This window comes from Choloepus didactylus, chromosome 18, assembly GCF_015220235.1.
Source record: "Choloepus didactylus isolate mChoDid1 chromosome 18, mChoDid1.pri, whole genome shotgun sequence".
In the NCBI taxonomy this organism is placed as follows: Eukaryota; Metazoa; Chordata; class Mammalia; order Pilosa; family Megalonychidae; genus Choloepus; species Choloepus didactylus.
The window spans coordinates 63641562-63662277 of record NC_051324.1 but is presented as its reverse complement, the minus strand read 5'-3'; the positions used below and the strand labels follow the sequence as shown (position 1 = coordinate 63662277).

The following is a 20716-nucleotide window of genomic DNA, read 5'->3' as shown; positions in this document are numbered from 1 at the left end:
TGAGGAAAAAAAAGAAAAAAGAAAAATACAGAGTAATATGTAAAAATTAACCCCTTTATCAGAATCTGAGTTTTAGCAAAATCCTCCCACCCCGGATTTGTATAAACATTAAAATTTGAAAAATCATGTTTGTCTTTTTAAAAGTTCATAAACCAATAGAATTTGTGTAAAAAGGAAAAATTATTGATGGCAATATTAATATTGGTTTGTAGAGTGAGATGAAAACTGATAATAAGAATATCTGCAAGTTGAATTCCCACCCTCTTGGAAAACAGCCTAAAATTCATTTCATTACACGATAGTAACACTTTTCTTTTCTTTTCTTTTCTTTTAGATAACCATCTTCTCAATAGTTGCTATTGACCTAAATCAATATGGATTTCTAGCTCTATTTTTCTGCACCTTATTAATACCACCCTTCACATTGATTGGTTCTCTTTTCATCTATTCTGAGGTAAGTAATTCCACTCCAGTCTCAGGGTCATGAAATGTGTGGTCATTTCAGAATGCTTTGATTTTGCAAAAATAAAGGTACAGTCCTTAAACTATGCAAAGTTTGAAATCTCTGTTGTCAGAAAACCAATTCTCTTGCTACAGGGCAACACTCATGCTTTCACTCAGTAGGAGGCCCTGCCCTAGTTTATGAAGGTCAGAGGCAGCTCCAGGTAGTAGAATCTCACAGTTCTCATGATAACCTCACTCCTCGGAGCAAATATCCTGACCAGATGGACATGTTAAGTTTAAGATGCATAATAGACATGAAAGGGAATTCTCAAGTAGCCAGTTAGATTTATGAGTCTGGAATTCAATGTGTGGGGTGTGTGTGTGTAGACTGAGACTGAAGCTAAATATATGAGATTCATCAATATAGAGGTGGTATTTTAAGTCAGGGGATGGATTATATAATCTACAGAGTGACTATCTGTCAAAATGAAACAGGGGCCAAGAACTTGGTCTTGAACTCCAAAATTTAGAGTTTGGGAAGAGGAAGAGTCAGCAAAAGAGTTGAGAAGGAGCCAATGAGGTAGGAGAAAAACTGGAGGACTTTTGTGTGCCAGAATTGTTTCTTAGAAGTTCTTTTAAACCCTATAAGTGTCAGTATATAAGAGTGTGTGCCAGATGGCAATAGAGAATGTTTTAAGAAGAAGAGGGTGTTTAAACCACCAAATGTTACAGAGAGCTATAGAAAGATGAGAATTGAGAAAAGACCATATGATTTGGCTTCATAGAGGTCATTGGTAAAGTTAACACGATCGATTTCTTTGAAAGGGTAAAAGTACAGGGTTCCTATGTTCAAAGCCATAGATTTATCATTACTTTTCATGCATTTGCATTTGAGCACCTGTGGGGAGTAAGAAGTAGAGTTACATACCAAAAAATGCAATACAAGAATATTGACGTTTATAATGATCTAAATGGTTACCATTACTGGAGGTCTTTATTTTCTCATGCTGCTTTGAACTACTGTCTAGTGTCCTTTCCTTTCAGTCTGAATAACTGCCTTTAACATTTCTTGTAGGGCAGATCTGATGTTGATGAACTCCCTCAGCTTTTGTTTATCTGGGAATGTCTTAATCTCTCCTCAGTTTTTAAAACATGTGAACCATTTTTTGACTTAGATTACTTTTATAACATTACATAACTTTGTGCAATCATAAAATGAGGTATAAACTTCACTCCTTATGCTCATAGCTCTTACAGAACTACAAAACCAAAAGCAATTTACAAATTAAACATAAGGAAAACCAATAAAATTCAAACTGACCACATTAAGTTAATGTGACAAATGATACTGTTTTGTTTAAGCTAAATCACGATGCGGAGTTTATTGGTAAAAACATAGTATCTTTTTATTAACTTGGTTCTTTGGATTTTGTGCATGATGGACTTGCATTTGAATCATTATCATACCATTGTCTGGATAGTATTCTTTTAAAAAAAGGAACTCATTTAGCCATTTTTGAAAGAAAGTCTCACCAGATATACAATTCTTGGTTAGTAATTGTTTTCTTTCAGCACTTTAAGTATTTCAGTTCACTGCCTTCCTGCCTTCATGGTTTCTGATGAGAAATTGGCTCTTTATAATATAGTTGGGGACTCCCTCATACATAACATGTTACTTTTCTCTTGCAGCTTTTAGAAATATCTCCTTGTTCTTGGCATTTGAAACTGTTTAATCAGTATATGATGGGGTATATTTCTCTTCAAGTTCATCCTGTTTGGTGTTCTCTGGTCTTCTTGGATATGCATATCGACATCTTTTGTTAAGCTTCGGAAGTTTTCTGTCATTATTTCTTTGAAGACTCCTTCTGCCCCTTTCTCTCTCTCTTCTCCTGGGACTCCCATAATGAATCAAGTGCATAGTGGTGTACTTGATGGTGTACCAGAGGTCTTTGAGACTATTTTCACCTTTTACAATTCTTTTTCTTTCTTCACCTCAGCGTAACTCATCTCAATTGTCTTGTCTTCAAATTTGTTGATTCTTTCTTCTGCCCACTCCAATCTCTTGAAACTCTCCCAGGAATTTTTCATGTCAGTTATTGTGTCCTTCACCTCCAGTAGTTCTGTTGGTTCCTTTTTAGAATTTCTATCTCTTTACTGTGATTCTCATACTGTTCATTCATGGTTTCCCTGATATCCTTTAGTTCTTTCTCTGTATTTTCCTTCATCTCCCTGAGCATATTGAAGATCATTTTGTAAAGTCTTTGACCAGTATGTCCACAATCTGTTCTTCTTTGCTGATGTTTTTTGGATTTTATCCTCTTCCTTTGGATGGACCATCATTTCCTGTTTTTCTTTGTTTTTCTTGTACTCTTTTGTTGCACACTATTTTAATATTTTAAAATGGTAACATCCCTGAGATATCTGTTTCTTGAGTTTGTAAAAAGCTGGTGATACCACAGATTTTCTTGAGTATCAGAAGCTAACAACACCAACAAATCTAATTACAAAACACCTCTCATCATCTTTGCAAATTGGCTTTGCATTGGCTGTCAGACTTCAGCCCTCCTATCAAGAAGGTCAGTCCAAGGCAAATGCAAAATGCAGGATCTTACCTGTCTTATCTGGACCTGTGTCTTGTCCTGAGCTTGTGCTTGCTAGTAGTCTTAGGAGTTTCCTTGTTTATGGGAGTTCAAACGCCCCTGCTACTTCTCACCTAAAAGATCTTCTCCCTCTCCAGGGCCTTTCCCTATAGGACGTAAAGTAGTAAGCCTTTGCCCCAGGCTGTCCATCTCATTTGTTTCTTAGAGTGCTTTCATTGTCTCAAGCTCCTTTGGCCCGGAGGGGTAATTCTGGGAGGGTGGCCCACCAGAGAAGTTTCCCCAAGTCAGTCTTTCCCAACCAGAACAAGACCAGAGATCCATAAAGGGAGCATCGGCCAACTCCAAACTTCCCTGGGGAGGGGATGAAGGAGGGGCCAGAAAGGGCCCTAGGAGCTTCCTCCACAGCTCCTTGAAGCTGCGCTTTCTTGACCTGGTCCCTACCCAGCCAATGCAAACCTTCAGCTGTCCTCTGCTGCTTTCAGGAAGCACACATCTGTAAGTCTCCTCTGCTGCCTTTGTCCAAGGCGGGATGGAACAATGACTGCCCTCACAGCTGGGGCCCCAGTAGATCCAAAGTAGCTAATTGAAAGCAGTGATCAGCAATGCCCCCACCCCCACCCCACACCGTGGATCTTGGGGAAGTGGATTTTTATGTCCTTCTCTGGCACCAGGAATCTAGGCCAGAGGCCAGAGCCCACCACTGCCTGCCACAAGAGTGGGGATGGGCACCTGTAACTGCCATGCAGAAAGAGAAATTTACTAGTATTTACTATAATTTAACACCCCCACCCTGCTGCTCTTCCCTGGATTCTTTACAGTGTCTACTAGGCTCTGGAATTTCAAAATAATTGATTCAGACAGTTCCTGCCTGTTTAATAGTTGTTCTGGTGAAGGAAATGATATCTGGACTTCTACTGTGCCATCTTCCCACTGACACTAATTTATTTTAAAGGAGATAGAATTCATAAACAGGTGATGGTTCAACTAAATACTTTTTCCCTCATTTTACAGATTTCTCCTGACTCCATGGATTATTTAGGAACTGCAGAACCTGAAATTGTTTATCTGGCATTGCTAATAGTAAGAAGGCATTTCCATTTAAATATTCTAGCATGAGGGGATATAACCTATATATGCTTTGAGTTTCTTTGAATTGCACCATGTAAGAAAGATCAGGTATCTGGGGCACAGAAGCAACCTCCTACCCCCATCACACACACAATGTCTTTAAAATTTGAACCCCTATCTTCACAATGAGTATCTGATGCTGAGTATGAAGCCCAAACTCCAAATGTCATAAATAGTACTGGTATCAACCTAATACTATTATATTTCAGTCATGCCCTCTTTGAATAGCATTGAAGCTAACTTTCAGAGTTTCATAGAATACTTTGAATAGATTGTTTTCAACCTCATGAAAATGTTATCCAATCATCTTTATATATGCTCAAACTACTTAAATCAATTCCAATATTTAGTTATTTTTATGGTGATGCCAATTTTGATTGTCTTTCTTTTCCCTAGCCTTACCTTCAGTTTCTCATTTTCCTTTTTGTTCTACGATGTCTGGAAATGAACTTTAGGATGAAATCAATGAGAAAGGATCCTGTGTTCAGGTTAAGAAATTCAACTAGAATTTCATGTTTTATTTTAATATTAATTGTTTAAAGACATTTTAATATGTGCAAATTAATTAAGTAAAATACACCATGAGACTGTTTTTAAGGAACTGTGTAGAAAAAATTTTTATACTTCATGATATTTTAATGGAACAAGCTTACCATCTAGTGAAAGAAAAACAAATTAGCACACACGAGACACTGAAAAAATAAGGCTGACAGTAACTGCACTTTCACACCAGAGGAAAGCTACAGGCAAGGGATTGAATCTTTGAAATAAAGGATAAGTACAGATAAGTAATTAGATCAGTGAAGCCAATCCAGAAAGGAAAAGTTGTCTGAGCAATAGGACAAAGGTTGAAAAAAATGTTAAGTTCCTTAAATTTGAGAAGGCGGCTGGAAATAACTAGAAGGCTTATGTTGGAGGACAGTGGAAAATTAAACTGAAGATAGACATTGAAATAAAGAAGTATATGGGAGACTTTGCAAATTATATAATGGGAAACAAAGACATGGGTATGTCTTGAACACCTGTTCTATCTCACAAGTATCAGTTATACTCAAGGCTAATGGAGGTGGTAGGGCAGGAGAGTGACAAGATGACAACCATGTTGTAGGAAATCAACTGACAGCAGTAATTTTTGATGGTATGAGGAAGACAGAAGAATCAGCAATAATTGAGAGGGGAGATGATGAAGAAAAAAAAAATTGGATTTGTAGCAGTGAGACCAGTGGGGAAAGAGTGATTCTGAAACATATTCCCAAGAATTGACAGTGCTTGGTAAAAGATTAGTCATTGGTATGATGATTATATGTTCTGGATTTTCTGGGGCATATTTGTGATTTCAAATGTTGTGAACCAAAACTATACTCATTTTTTTTCCATGCAACCCTTCTCCAAAATCCTTTGCTAGATTGTGTGTTCTGTTTTATTATTTGAAAAAGGAAGTCACCACAGACAAAGAGAATTAAACTTATTATTCAAGAAGCAAAGATGATGTTAAGAGTAGCTTCAGTGATAAAACTAGATGGTTTGAAAGACAGATGGTGCGTAGGGAAAGAATGGAGATTATGTTGTGTTCATAGTCACTCAATCTATTCTAACAATTGTTATCAGTATGTAGAAATTTCATTATTTTTTCTACAAAATTTTCAATTGGAAACCTGTTTTTATCACACTGTTTTGATTTTAGAATTTCTCCAAGAAGCAGTAATATTTTTCCAAACCCAGAGCAACCAGAAGGAGAGGATGAAGATGTTCAGATGGAAAGAGTAAGAACAGCTAATGCAGTGACCACCCCTGACTTTGATGAGGTAGAATTTACGAAAACATTCTTCATCAAATAATTATATCTGTTATTTAAAGTGCATGAGTTTCTAATATTAATTTTTGAAAATTACTTGAGGTTTTTATTACTTGTCTTCAGCAGCAGTAACAACATCCAAAGAGCAAAGTGAGCAAAAGAAAGATACACACACACGCGCGCACGCGTGCACACGCACACGTTCATTAATTTATTTTTCAGGGTCATTGTTTTTGGCAAGTACAGATGAAATTTGCAAAGTAAGTAAGATTTTGTGAGTTTCAGAACCTGTGAAAAGCTTACTATAAGAAATTCAGAGTAGAGAGCTAGTCTGATGTATGAGTGTGTGTGTTTGCACATGTGGGCACGTAGGTGTGCATACAGGTAAACGCACGTCTTGAAAGATCTATTGGTTCAATGACTCTCTCCATTCCTACTCTCTGAAGACGGAAGTCCTTCCCTAAATCATATGACATGGTGCAAATGCCCCTTTCCCTGTAGGAATATAGGCTGTGAGAGTGTGCTCGAAAATGGCAGAGTCTGGGGAAGAACTGGATGATTCATGATTTTGTATAGGAAAAAGTTTGGCCACAGTGAATAGGGAACTGTCTCTCAATTCAAGGTGAGAATAAAACCCACTGTTGTTTACTTGTCTTTACAGAAACCAGTAATCGTTGCCAGCTGTCTACGGAAGGAATATGCAGGCAAAAAGAAAAACTGTTTTTCTAAGAGAAGGAAAAAAATAGCCACAAGAAATGTCACTTTCTGTGTGAAAAAAGGTTGGAAACAGTAGTTTGGTTAGCAGAACAATCTTGACCTCCAATAATTAGCTTATTGAAGCCCCCAGAATCTGGCGCCATCTATTGATAAGCATGAAAGGCAGCCAACCCATCAGCTGGCTAAGGTTGATCCAGCCTACTTAAAAGCCTCAGATCTAATTGCAATAAAATTATTATTATTTTTGCATAGGAGGAGCGTTACATCTAACTGTAATATACAGTCTTTCTGTTAAGAAGGATAGTATAACTTTTTAAGTAATGTAATGAACTTTATGGCAAAGAATACAACACAGAAGAGAACTGACTGGGGCATGGAATACATTTGTATTTCCTAACACATAACGCATTTTGTGGAAGTGTTGGTTAAATGGCAAAGGCCTTTGGATTCAGAATTTGTTTCAAATTCCAGCTCAGTTTCTTGCTGGCTGCATGACCTTGGACAAATCATTTATCTTCTTTAAACCTCAGTTTTCTTACTTGTAAAATGAAGCTAATAATAGCTCTTCAGGTCTGTGTGTGTATGAGTTGTATTTGTTTGAGAAACAAATGAAATAATGTACATAATACATTTGCCATAGCACCTGGCATATACTTAGTCCTTGAATGGTATTCATTTTATTTTTATGATTATTATTTGAAGTTACAATTCTAAGTGTAAGTATTTTTTTTCAGGTGAAGTTATAGGACTGCTAGGACAGAATGGAGCTGGTAAAAGTACAATTATTAAGATGATAACTGGAGACACAAAACCAACTGCTGGGCAGGTCAGTATAACACACAGAAATATGGTGGTTAATGCTGCCTAGAAGAAATATTTATCATGAATAATGACAACAATTTTAAAAATACATAAAGGATCCTTTCTCATTAATTAATGTGATTTAGGCATAGGTTGAAGAGGATTAGTTTAAAATTTCTCTGTTTAGTGCCAAAAGTATTTAGTTGCTGAACAAGGCTATATATTTTCTATCCCATGCCCCTTATTAAATGAAAAATAGAGACATTAGTAGGAAATATATGTTCCTTGAGGTAAGGATCTTTGTTTTGCTGACTGATATATTTCAAGGACTTGTTGAGTTGAATTGACTTATCCTGAACCAAACCAGAAACTGTTGTCAGAATCATGCATCTTCATTTTTAACTGTTCTCTTACCTGTATGCTGCAATTAAATATTATAGGTGACTACTGTAACAATTGAGACTCCATCAGCAATAAGACTTCATAGGTTTTCATGGAAAGCGTATGCAACAGGAGCTGTCACATCATTATTGAGATATCTCCTGGCCTTATTGATGTAACGATGCAGCAAGTAGTAGTAGATCCACTGAGCCACAGAAACTGTTTTCTCAGATACACTGAAATTCATGCTGCACAACAATGATGCTGGGTTAGGATTTATTAAGACAGTAAAGATCATAGGTCAGAGAAAAGGTAATAATTTTCTAAATGTCAAAGCAAAAACTAGAATAATGCATGAGTATCCCTTCATAGTATGGCTAGGTCAAGGTGGGTAAAATGGACAGAGGTCCAAAGAACCATGACTTTGAAGAGGAGACTTTTGCTCTAGACATTTGACATAAGGCTCAGTTCAGAGAGGTTGCACAGTGGTATTGATTGCTATACAGGTCTCCTAGATTCTCATTCTATTTCCCCTCTTGCCTCACCCAGAATCCAGAGTAATCCTTTAAAAACGAAAATCATGTCATATCACTCTGCTGCTTCTAACCCCTCAATTAGAATTAATCCACAATTCTTATGTGAGCCGCAGAAGTCTTGGCACAATCGGGCCTCTGTCCGCCATGAACACCTTTCACACAGCTCTCTTCCTTATTCCCATTGGCTTTGGCCACCTTCCCACCATATTGAGTAGGAAGAAGCATGTTGAGTTCATTCTTTCTATGGCTGGAGTACATTTCCATTGGCTCATCACATGGTTGGGTATCTCCCTCTCATCACCTTAAAATTTACCTCCCCAAAGCATCTTTTCCTGACTACAATCTTGGCTAACTTAGATCCTCCTTATTATTCTTTAGCACATCTGTTTTCTTGCAAGCATTAAGCAGGGGCTATGATTAATTCATTTAAGTGTTTTCTTGTTTATTTTTTGTTTCTTCATCAGATTGAAAGGTCTATGGGACAGAACAGAACTAGTTCTCCCCTCATGTTTATTGGGAAGAGATGATACAGCATAGAGGTCATGGGCTTGGGTTTGGAAGCTAGACCCCAGATTCACATCCCAGGTTTACATTTGTGACCTTCTGCAAGTTTTTTAATTGATGCATTCTTAGCTTTCTCATATATAAAACAGAGATGATAAAAATAATACCTCACTGTTAAAGTTTTTTAAGGATAACCCAATATAAAACATATAAAATGCTTAGATTTTTGGCACATAATAAGCACTGAGTACACGTTAGCTGTTATTATTATATAGGATGGTGCCTGATTTGTAAAAATAATCACTGCTCTGATGTATTACTGGTTTCTTTGTCCCAGGCTCCTGCTAAGGGCTTTTCACCAAGCATTGGTGATGTGTAGCAGCATCCCTGGCTCTTGCCCACTGGATACCAGTAGCACCCTCCCCCAATTATGACAACCAAAAATGACATAATCAAAGATCCCCTGGGGGATAGGGATGGTGATAGCTCCTTGTTGCAACCCTTTGCCTCATTTAATCCTCAGTAAATTTGAGTTGGGTCCTATAATTATCATCATTTTGCCAGTGGGAAAGGGAAAACTCAATTATCTATTCATTTGAATGATTAGATCAATGAGTGCACGACCAAAGAGCAATCTGGAATTTGACAATGTTATGGAATTGGTAATAAAGTGTTAACTGTCATAGAGGCACGTAACAGTGCAGGCTATCTGCTTTTTCAGTTATCGAGTTTTTATCATGTTTGTCCAAGAGCTAAGAAATTACTTATTTACTCTTTACTATTAGATCTATGTGTGTGAGGAGGTGGGTTTCAATGAAATTCATTCATATGCACATAACAAAAACCATTTGGAGCAGAATCTGAGAGTGAGCTCTTCCCCACAGGTGCTACTAAAAGGGAGCAGCAGCGGGGACACCCTGGGGTTCCTGGGGTACTGTCCGCAGGAGAACGCGCTGTGGCCCGGCCTGATGGTGCGGGAGCACCTAGAGGTGTTCGCCGCAGTGAAGGGGCTAAGGAGAGGAGCCGCCGAGGCCGCCATCACTCGGTATGTGGGGGGCTGCAGCTGTTCTCTACCCAGAGGATGTGATGGCAATGGTGATCACACAGAATTAAGAAAGAGAGAGTCTAACTGGTGACCCCATGCTTGTGGATGAAGACTTGGTCAGCTAAAACCCAAGACATTGTTGTTTTCTCAGACTTCAAGCCAGGAGAAAAAGTTTGTTGATTCTCCTTATTGTGGAAAGAAATTCACTGACAATATGAGTTTGATGCCCCTGAAAGGTCCATGAAGTATCCTAGGTGGCCTCAATTTTATGATCACTCTGGCTACTCTTTTAAAACTTTATTGTAGCTTTTGTTCTGGCTTACACATTCTTCTGTGTATTTATTCTTCATTGTTCAGGGGCATTGTGTATTCTATTGACTGTTTCTATCAGGTTAGTCGAGGCTCTCAAGCTGCAGGAGCATCTGAAGGTCCCCGCGAAGGCCTTACCCGAGGGGATAAAGAGGAAGGTAAGGCTGGGCCCGCCGTCCCCCGGCTCCCCCGCGGCGCGGTGCCGACCAGCTGTTCTCCGCTTCCAGCTGTGCTTCGTGCTGAGCATCCTGGGCGGCCCCGCGGTGGTGCTTCTGGATGAGCCGTCGACGGGCATGGACCCCGAGGGGCAGCAGCAGATGTGGTGAGGAGCCAGGAGTATTGGGATGCTTTGTGGTAACCCTGTAGCAGGTTGAATGGTGGCCCCCCAAATTCATGTCTGAGTCCTAATTTGTGAACCTGTGAAGGGGACCTAACTTAGGAAAGAGTCTTTGCAGATGTCATTAAGTTAAGGATCTTGGGAGGAGGAGACCATCCTGGATTATCTGAGTTGGCCCTAAATCCAATGACAAGTGTCCTTACAAGAGAGTGGCCGAGGTAAATTACCCAGATGGAAGAGGAGGGACAGTGCAACCAGAGGCAGAGAATGGAGTGAGTGAAGCAGCCACAAGTGACAGAATACCGCAGCCACCAGTCAAGAAATGGAGCAGCTACCGATCAAGGAACAATGCAGTCATCAGTTAAGGAATGCCGCAGCCCTCAGCAGCTGCAAGAGGCAAAGAACCAATTCTGCTCCAGGGCCTCAGGAGGGAGTGTGGCGCTACCAACATCTTGATTTTGAACTTCTCGCCTCTGGAACTGTGAGAGAATTAATTTCTGTTGTTTTAAGCCATCAAGTTTGTGGTGATTTGTTACAGTAGCCATAGGAAACTAATACAAATCCTAAATGAATTTACTGATCCTGTAGCAACTGTCAAAATTGTTGTTTACTTATAAAGTCAAGGAGACTGACATCATCAGGAAAAGCAATATTAAAGAAAACCATTATCTGATGTCATGTAATAGCCAGTATATAGTGAGGAGTAAAAGAAATGTTTTAAGAATCTAAAACCTGCTTTAAGAATTTTGTTTTCTCTTCAGATCTTCTGGGTCTGCACGGCACATTTTTACCCTCGGCCAAATCAATCTAATATTCAACTTTAAATCTTTCTGCAACATCACCTGGCACATAGTTCTTATTGAATAAAAAACAAAAACAGAAACATTCTAATATTTATATATTTTAGGAAATTTATGAGATTGTTGTTCTGCCTTTAGCGTATGTTATTATTACTATTATTTAATTAGTTCTTCTCACTTTCTGTCTCTATTCCTTTACCTTCTCATAAATAGTCTTGAAACTCAGCATTTTTCTTTCTAAACAACCTTTTACTCAATATCCATCTCTACGGTCAGTCTAATCCATGTTCTCTGTTATAAATTTTAATCAGTAGTTTGTTTCCAACACTGTCAACCCTCCAAAAATCCTTTCCATATATTAACTGGAATTTATGAATGTTTCAAATATGTGCCAACTGCAACTTTGTTTTTGAAACAACAGTATTTCTGGATTTCCTGAAGCATTCCTTTTAATTAACATTTTCCCTCAACCTAACTCCAGGCAGGCGATCCGGGCCGCCGTCGGGAGCACGGAGAGGGGCGTCCTCCTGACCACCCACTACATGGCGGAGGCCGAGGCCGTGTGCGACCGCGTGGCCATCGTGGTGTCAGGAAGGCTGAGGTGGGAGCTTGTCCAGAGCCCACGCTTGACCCCTGGGTCGTGTCCCCTGAATAAAGGACGTTTTCCTTGGAGTGGGTCCCTCGCTGTGCAGACCTGGGGCTGCTGCTCCCGGCTCCACGTGCCCTCCCCACCCCACCCTGCAGCCGGCTCAGGAGGCTAAACATCCACAGGAAGAGATTTCCCCTTTTCCGTGTTTACCTCATCTTCCTCCTGCTCCAGATGCATGGGTTCCATCCAACACCTGAAAAGCAAATTTGGCAAAGATTATCTGCTGGAGATGAAGGTGAAGACCCCGGAACGAGGGGAGCTCCTCCACGCTGAGATTCTGAGGCTTTTCCCCCAGGCCGCTCGGCAGGGGAGGTGGGCAGAGGTGTTGGTTTCTTTTATCTTGGTCTTTGTTTTAAATTTGATTTATTATTATTATTATTGTTATTTTATTATGGCATTGAGAACTATAAGCTTTATCCCATCATTAAATTTTTTACATACACTCTTGGTAATTTTGAATACTTTAGCTCCTAAAGAAATGTCCAATTCCAGAAGATACCTGAGGAGGGAAACAGAGAACAGGGTACTGATTTGTAAGCTGATTCTTATAAGAGAATTAATATCCTGGGCCTTCTATAATGTGCCTGGAACTAATGGATACATTTACATCATCTCAGTTAGTCCTTCCTAGAGAGTAAAACTAGCCCCATTACACAAGATCGCCTGTACAAGGTCCATGCCCATTACTGGGCGTCAGTCAAATCTCTGCAAACGGTGTCTCTTAGCATTCTCATTATTATCAGTCACTGCACTCGAGACTCTGGTAGGTTAGGCATGCCACATAACTAGTGGTGGAGCCAGGAGGTGAATCCAGCTCTTTTACTTTAAATTCTTCTCTCTTTTCACTAAGAAAAAAGGGTGATAAGTAGTCCTGTTTCTTCCCTTCTCAAGACCTACCCACTGTTAGTTTCCTACCTGTTGTCTACTGATCCTCCTTTTAGTAAATTGACTTCCTGTTCATCAAAAAGCATTCACACTATGGTTGTCTCCAACACCATTCAGATGTGCTTATTAAAAATCACTGCTGATCAGAGTACTGCTCTTTTGTAGATGCTTCCATCAATGGTGTGGCCGTGAGACCAGAGTTCAGTCCCCTTCCTTCTCCTTGCAGGTACTCCTCCCTGATGGTCTATAAGTTGCCTGTAGAGGACGTGAGACCTTTATCACAGGCGTTCTTCAAATTAGAGAGAGGTAAGAGTGACTATTTTGAAATAAAGATTCTGGGAACAGATAATCCAAATCTGTGCATAATAAATCAATTATTAAGTCCTCTAATTCAGTAGTTCTCAACCAAGGGTGATGTGGCAAAGTCTGGTGCTGTTTTGGGTTGTCCCAACCATAGAGTGTGAGAAAGTGCTACTGACATTTACTGGGAAGAGGCCAGGGATGCTGCTACAAATCCTGCAATGTACAAGACAGCCATCCACAGGACCGTCTTGTACATCTGGACTAAATATTTGCAGTAGCAAGGTTGAGAAATTCTGCTCTAATTGAGTGAGACCTTGGAGGGAGGAGACCCTTGCCATTTAGGGCACTGGCTATCCACAAATACATACAAACAGAAAAATAAAAATTTGGTTGTGTCTCCATGAACTCTTTTTCTAGCATTAGACTGCTGATAAGGAGGTTCCCCTCTCTGTTTAGGTGGGCTTTACCCCAACTCTTCTCAAGCTCTTAGAGTTTGATCTTTTTAGACCACACTGAACTATCATGGACTTGGTTTCCACCTGCCCTGTTAATGCAGGAGTGCTGGTGAGCTGAATGCCCTCCCCAAGCCTCTTCTTGACCTGGACTTTCTTCTTAGCACCCTCCTGTAATCAGAGGCCCCAGACATCCTAATTCTTAGAGTCTCTTCTCTCTCTTGTGACAGGATCAGGATTGCCCCAGTAGGTTCTGTTTTCACTTTATCATCTTTCTGGTCACCCTCGCTGTATTGTCCGTGTGGTCATTCTCCACACTGACCATCTGACCTAGTGGCCAGCTGTGGTGTGTGTAGACTGCTGCATCGTTGCAGTGGGAAGAATCCCCATAGCGGGCACCGATAAACAGGAAGCATTTTATAACCCATAGGGGCTTATGAAAGATGTTGTAGTAAGGCTTTCTCCCTAGAATACAGTGGAGTCTTTTCTTAAAAGCCTTATGGTAGTTCTCCTTTCAACAATGTTCCCTTCCACCTGTAATTCCTTCTGCTGTGCTTAGTCTCTTAAAATGGTCATTCTCATTTAGGGAAGGGGAAAAAAGCCTTTTATCACTGTTTCCTGCCTCATTATGGGAAAACTGTGGAAAGTACAAAATATGGAGATGTAAAATAACATTTGCTTTCCCCAAAAGTTAGACACAGTGTTACATTCTCAGCTGCAATGAATTGATTGTATGATTAGGCCCCGTGTGCAAGCAAAATGCATGCGCCATGACTTTCCCTATGTCTGTAGATTAATTCTTCCATTCCACCAGATTACTTTTGGGTAATTCAAACTGCAGCAAAACTCTAGCGTCTCATGCCCCCTCCAGGTCAGACCTGCCTCAAAGTTGGAGACCCACAGCTATGAAGAGGGCATGGCCAATTTTATTTCTCTTCTTACTCTATTTCTTCACCTATTTCTAAGCTAATATTTGGGCTTCTCCAGGGTGTAACATATGAGGAAGGGAGAAGACAAATAGGGAATCAAAGTCTGATTTGATCACTAGAGAGGTAGTATGGTGTTCTAGTTTGCTAATGCTGCCAGAATGCAAAACACCAGAAATGATCAGCCTTTATAAAGGGGGTTTATTTGGTTACAGAGTTACAGTCTTAAGGCCATAAAGTGTCCAAGGTTACACATCAACAACTGAGTACCTTCACTGGAGGATGGCCAATAGTGTCCGGAAAACCTCTGTTAGCTGGGAAGGCACATGGCTGGCGTCTGCTCCAAAGTTCTGGTTTCAAAGTGGCTTTCTCCCAGGATGTTCCTCTCTAGGCTGCAGTTTCTCAAAAATGTCACTCTTAGTGCTCTTGAGGTGTTTGTCCTCTCTTCACTTCTCTGGAGCAAGAGTCTGCTTTCGACGGCCGTCTTCAAACTGTCTCTCATCTGCAGCTCCTCTCTCAGCTCCTGGGCATTCTTCAAAGTGTCCCTCTTGGCTATAGCTCCTCTTCAAAATGTCACTTACAGCAGCACTGAGTTCCTTCTGTTTGTCAGCTCATTTATATGGCTCCAGTGATTTAATTCAGACCCACCCTGAATAGGTGGGGTAAAACCTCCATGGAAATTATCCAATCAGAGTCATCACTCACAGTTGGGTGGGACACATCTCCATGGAAACACTCAAAGAATTACAATCTAATCAACACTGATACATCTGCCCACACAAGATTACATCAAAGATAATGGCATTTGGGGGGACATAATACATTCAAACAGGCACATATGGCTTCAGAAATGAACAGTTGCTGACCCTTTCTTTTATGGATGTTCTTGTGGTTTCCTTGAAGATTCCTTCTCTCCTCCCAGTAGTCTCTAACTTCAGCTCCTTGGGGAGGGTGAAGCTTCTTCCTCCTGGCTGCTCGTGAGTACGTTGTAGCCCTCGGGCACTTTCCTTGGAATCACCTTGCCCTTCCAGGTGCTCCTCTTGAGGTACATCCCCTTTGAAGTCCATGAGAAACACACAAGCAGTTCTCTCCTCCAAACTCTAGAAGTTGAGAGCACAGATAGCCACAGTATTTCTTCTTTACATTTTTTTCCAGAAATGAGCCACAGTCCAGCACCCATGTCCTCAAATCACAGGCCAACCCCACCGCAACCCCTGCCCACCGAGAAAGGAAATGCCACGGCATTCCTGTAACTCTCAAAAAGGAATTTTTGCTTCCCAGTCTCACCTTTCCATTCATTCTTTTCCTTCTGTTATGTACTTACAAGATGGGGAGGCTCAGTCGTTGTCCAGATTGGTAACAGCTGGTAAATTCAAAATACAGTAATCCAAGAAAGTATTGTTGATGAAGAAACTATTTGCTAAAGTGCAAGGAACAGCAAAGCTGTTATAATTCCCTGTTATGATTGTATCATGAATTTGCATTCCCACATTTGGTCACAGAATATGCATTACCTTATCTTCTACATTTAAGATCTGTTTGTGTTTACTTTTAGTATATGACTTGGTAAAGCTGTCTGAATAGAAAATACATGAACCCTGACTATATGTCCTCCTTATGCAGTTAAACAGAGCTTCAACCTGGAGGAGTACAGCCTCTCTCAGACGACCCTGGAGCAGGTGGGTCACAGCAGGGTTTTTTTTATCATCGTGTACTATAAATGAATAATGTGTGCATACTCTTCCCACTCGTTTGGAGCTCCAGGAGGAGTGTGACGTTCCTCTCTCGCCATTCCTCTCCTCCCTTTCAGGTTTTCCTGGAACTCTCCAAGGAGCAGGAGCTAGAAGGTTTTGAGGAGGAACTCAGTCCCTCAGTGAAGTGGAGGCTTCTCCCTCAGGAAGAGAATTAAAGCCCCAAATGCTGCTTAAACCTGTGATTCTTTTTAAAGGCAACATTTTATAGCATTCATTACCTTATATCAGATATGGTAAAAAATGCTTTTGAAACTCATGTCATAATTTTACTCAATACTATTCATTACAGCGGGAGTAGAGAAAGGGGCAGGAGGAAGTCAGAGAGCTCAGTGACAAGGCACGGGATTCAGCCAGGTTTTGCAGCCACGATGCTGGCAGCCAGGGACCGTGTTCTATAGTGTTCAACTTGAAAATGCAGTTAGTGTAGAATTGCTTACACCTCTGAGGACGGTACAGAGACAGTTTATTTTCTTTCTCTGAACTTTAAAATATTAACTATTTTCTGATCTTTTTGGTTAGGCAAAGTCCAGATGAAGACATAAATTAGGGGATAAAAAGAAGTCAATTGATAACTTAGCAGCAGAGTACTTCCCCCCTTTTAATTCACTTTTTTTTTTTTAATTCAGTTTTATTGAAATATATTCACAAACCATACAGTCATCCATGGTATACAATCAACTGTTCACAGTATGATCATATAGTTATGCATTCATCACCACAATCTATTTCTGAACATTTTCCTTACATCAGAAAGAATCAGAATAAGAATAAAAAATAAAAGTGAAAAGAGAATACCCAAACCATCCCCCCATCCCACCCTATTTGTCATTTAGTTTTTACTCCCATTTTTCTACTGATTTTTTTTCAATCTTTTAACTTTGTTTATCAAAAAAATTAAAAACAAACAGGCAAACAACAACCAAAAAAACCCCACAACATTTCAAACAAAGCAATGGATTAAGGAAAACAAATAACCTAAAATAATTACTTTGCTTCCAATATGTTCCTACCATACCCCAAGAAAATTAATAAACCATGTCCAAACAGAGGAGTAAGAAAAACAAATAATCTAAAATAACTACATTGCTTCCAACATGTTCCTACCATACCCCAAGAAAATTAACAACCCCTAAGAAAACAAAGGAATAAGAGAAAAAAAACCTAAAATAACTCTATTGCTTCCAACATGATCTTACTATATCCAAGAAAGTTTACAAACCATAATCATTCCTGAGCATTCCCATAACATTGAGATTACCCTCCATAGTTTATCTGTTCTTATTAGATTATCATTCCCCCTCCACTAATTGGTATCTCTAGGTCCCCTACATTCTACAGTATAAAACATTGTACATTTTTCACAGAATTCACATTAGCGGTAACATACAATATGTCTCTTTTTGTGCCTGGCTTATTTTGTTCAGCATTATGTCTTTTTTTTTTTTTTTTTTTTTTTTAATCTTCATTTTATTGAGATATATTCACATACCACGCAGTCATACAAAACAAATCGTACTTTCGATTGTTCACAGTACCATTACATAGTTGTACATTCATCACCCAAATCAATCCCTGACACCTTCATTAGCACACACACAAGGATAACAGGAATAATAATTAGAGTGAAAAAGAGCAATTGAAGTAAAAAAGAACACTGGGTACCTTTGTCTGTTTGTTTCCTTCCCCTATTTTTCTACTCATCCATCCATAAACTAGACAAAGTGGAGTGTGGTCCTTATGGCTTTCCCAATCCCCTTGTCACCCCTCATAAGCTACATTTTTATACAACTGTCTTCAAGATTCATGGGTTCTGGGTTGTAGTTTGATAGTTTCAGGTATCCACCACCAGCTACCCCAATTCTTTAGAACCTAAAAAGGGTTGTCTAAAGTGTGCGTAAGAGTGCCCACCAGAGTGACCTCTCAGCTCCTTTTGGATTCTCTCTGCCACTGAAGCTTATTTCATTTCCTTTCACATCCCCCTTTTGGTCAAGAAGATGTTCTCCGTCCCACGATGCCAGGTCTACATTCCTCCCCGGGAGTCATATTCCACGTTGCCAGGGAGATTCACTCCCCTGGGTGTCTGATCCCATGTAGGGGGGAGGGCAGTGATTTCACCTTTCAAGTTGGCTTAGCTAGAGAGACAGGGCCACATCTGAGCAACAAAGAGGCATTCGGGAGGAGGCTCTTAGGCACAACCATAGGGAGGCCTAGCCTCTCCTTTGCAGCAACCGTCTTCCCAAGGGTAAAACCTGTGGTAGAGGGCTCAACCCATCAAACCACCAGTCCCCTATGTCTGTGGTCATGTTAGCAACCATGGAGGTGGGGTAGGCGAATACCCCTGCATTCTCCACAGGCTCCTCAAGGGGGCACTGCATCTTTTTTTTTTTCCTTGTTTTTTTTTTTTTTTTAACTTTCCCTTCTATTTTAATTCAACTGTATGAAAAAAAAGTTAAAAAAGAAAACAAACATACAATAAAAGAACATTTTAAAGAGACCATAACAAGGGAGTAAGAAAAAGACAACTAACCTAAAATAACTGCTTAACTTCCAACATGTTCCTACTTTACCCCAAGAAAGTTACCTAATATAGCAACATTTCTGTGAACTTGCTCCTACTATATCCATCAGAAATTAACAGACCATAGTCATTCCTGGGCATCCCCAGAACATTAAATAGCTTATCTGTTCTTCTTGGATTATTGTTCCCCCTTCCTTAATTGCTCTCTATTGCTAGTTCCCCTACATTCTACATTATAAGCCATTTGTTTTATATTTTTCAAAGTTCACATTAGTGGTAGCATATAATATTTCTCTTTTTGTGCCTGGCTTATTTCGCTTAGCATTATGTCTTCAAGGTTCATCCATGTTGTCATATGTTTCACGAGATCGTTCCTTCTTACTGCCGCGTAGTATTCCGTCGTGTGTATATACCACATTTTATTTATCCACTCATCTGTTGAAGGACATTTGGGTTGTTTCCATCTTTTGGCAATTGTGAATAATGCTGCTATGAACATTGGCGTGCAGATATCTGTTCGTGTCACTGCTTTCCGATCTTCCGGGTATATACCGAGAAGTGCAATCGCTGGGTCGAATGGTAACTCTATATCTAGTTTTCTAAGGAATTGCCAGACTGACTTCCAGAGTGGCTGAACCATTATACAGTCCCACCAACAGTGAATAAGAGTTCCAATTTCTCCACATCCCCTCCAGCATTTGTAGTTTCCTGTTTGTTTAATGGCAGCCATTCTAACCGGTGTTAGATGGTATCTCATTGTGGTCTTAATTTGCATGTCTCTAATAGCTAGTGAAGCTGAACATTTTTTCATGTGTTTCTTGGCCATTTGTATTTCCTCTTCAGAGAACTGTATTTTCATATCTTTTGCCCATTTTATAATTGGGCCGACTGTACTATTGTCATTGAGTTGTAGGATTTCTTTATATATGCAAGATATCAGTCTTTTGTCAGATACATGGTTTCCAAAAATTTTTTCCCATTGAGCTGGCTGCCTCTTTACCTTTTTGAGAAATTCCTTTGAGGTGCAGAAACTTCTAAGCTTGAGGAGTTCCCATTTATCTATTTTTTCTTTTGTTGCTTGTGCTTTGGGTGTAAAGTCTAGGAAGTGGCCGCCTAATACAAGGTCTTGAAGATGTTTTCCTACATTATCTTCTAGGAGTTTTATGGTACTTTCTTTTATATTGAGATCTTTGGTCCATTTTGAGTTAATTTTTGTGTAGGGGGTGAGGTAGGGGTCCTCTTTCATTCTTTTGGATATGGATATCCAACTCTCCCAGCCCCATTTGTTGAAAAGACCATTATGACTCACTTCAGTGACTTTGGGGGCCTTATCAAAGATCAGTCGGCCATAGATCTGAGGGTCTATCTCCGAATTCTCAATTCGATTCCATTGATCTATATGTCTATCTTTGTGCCAGTACCATGCTGTTTTGGTAACTGTGGCTTTATAATAAGCTTCAAAGTCAGGGAGTGTAAGTCCTCCCACTTCGTTTTTCTTTTTTAGAGTGTCTTTAGCAATTCGAGGCATCTTCCCTTTCCAAATAAATTTGATAACTAGCTTTTCCAAGTCTGCAAAGTAGGTTGTTGGAATTTTGATTGGGATTCCATTGAATCTGTAGATGAGTTTGGGTAGAATTGACATCTTAATGACATTTAGCCTTCCTATCCATGAACATGGAATATTTTTCCATCTTTTAAGGTCCCCTTCTATTTCTTTTAGTAGAGTTATGTAGTTTTCTTTGTATAGGTCTTTTACATCTTTGGTTAAGTTTATTCCTAGGTACTTGATTTTTTTAGTTGCTATTGAAAATGGTATCTTTTTCTTGAGTGTC

General features: G+C 39.7%; 1 protein-coding gene across 8 annotated transcripts in view; it reads left to right on the top strand.

Moving 5' to 3' along the window:
* ABCA9 (ATP binding cassette subfamily A member 9) overlaps positions 1-16541 on the top strand; it is a 62989-nt gene extending 46448 nt beyond the window's left edge. For 5 of the 8 annotated variants that reach the window (XM_037809504.1, XM_037809506.1, XM_037809505.1 and 2 more), the window contains 14 exons: positions 335-454; positions 4056-4124; positions 4569-4660; positions 5857-5977; positions 6629-6746; positions 7419-7510; positions 9791-9951; positions 10343-10418; positions 10488-10582; positions 11879-11998; positions 12218-12358; positions 13158-13237; positions 16236-16291; positions 16423-16541. In XM_037809504.1, the coding sequence (XP_037665432.1) occupies positions 335-454; positions 4056-4124; positions 4569-4660; positions 5857-5977; positions 6629-6746; positions 7419-7510; positions 9791-9951; positions 10343-10418; positions 10488-10582; positions 11879-11998; positions 12218-12358; positions 13158-13237; positions 16236-16291; positions 16423-16521 (1440 nt within the window). In that variant the 3' untranslated portion in view covers positions 16522-16541. Of the gene's footprint in view, positions 1-334; positions 455-4055; positions 4125-4568; positions 4661-5856; positions 5978-6628; positions 6747-7418; positions 7511-9790; positions 9952-10342; positions 10419-10487; positions 10583-11878; positions 11999-12217; positions 12369-13157; positions 13238-16167; positions 16292-16422 lie in introns of those variants that run through there. The other 3 variants (XR_005212737.1, XR_005212738.1, XM_037809507.1) reach the window with 3 other exon arrangements.
* The last annotated feature ends 4175 nt before the right edge of the window (positions 16542-20716 follow it).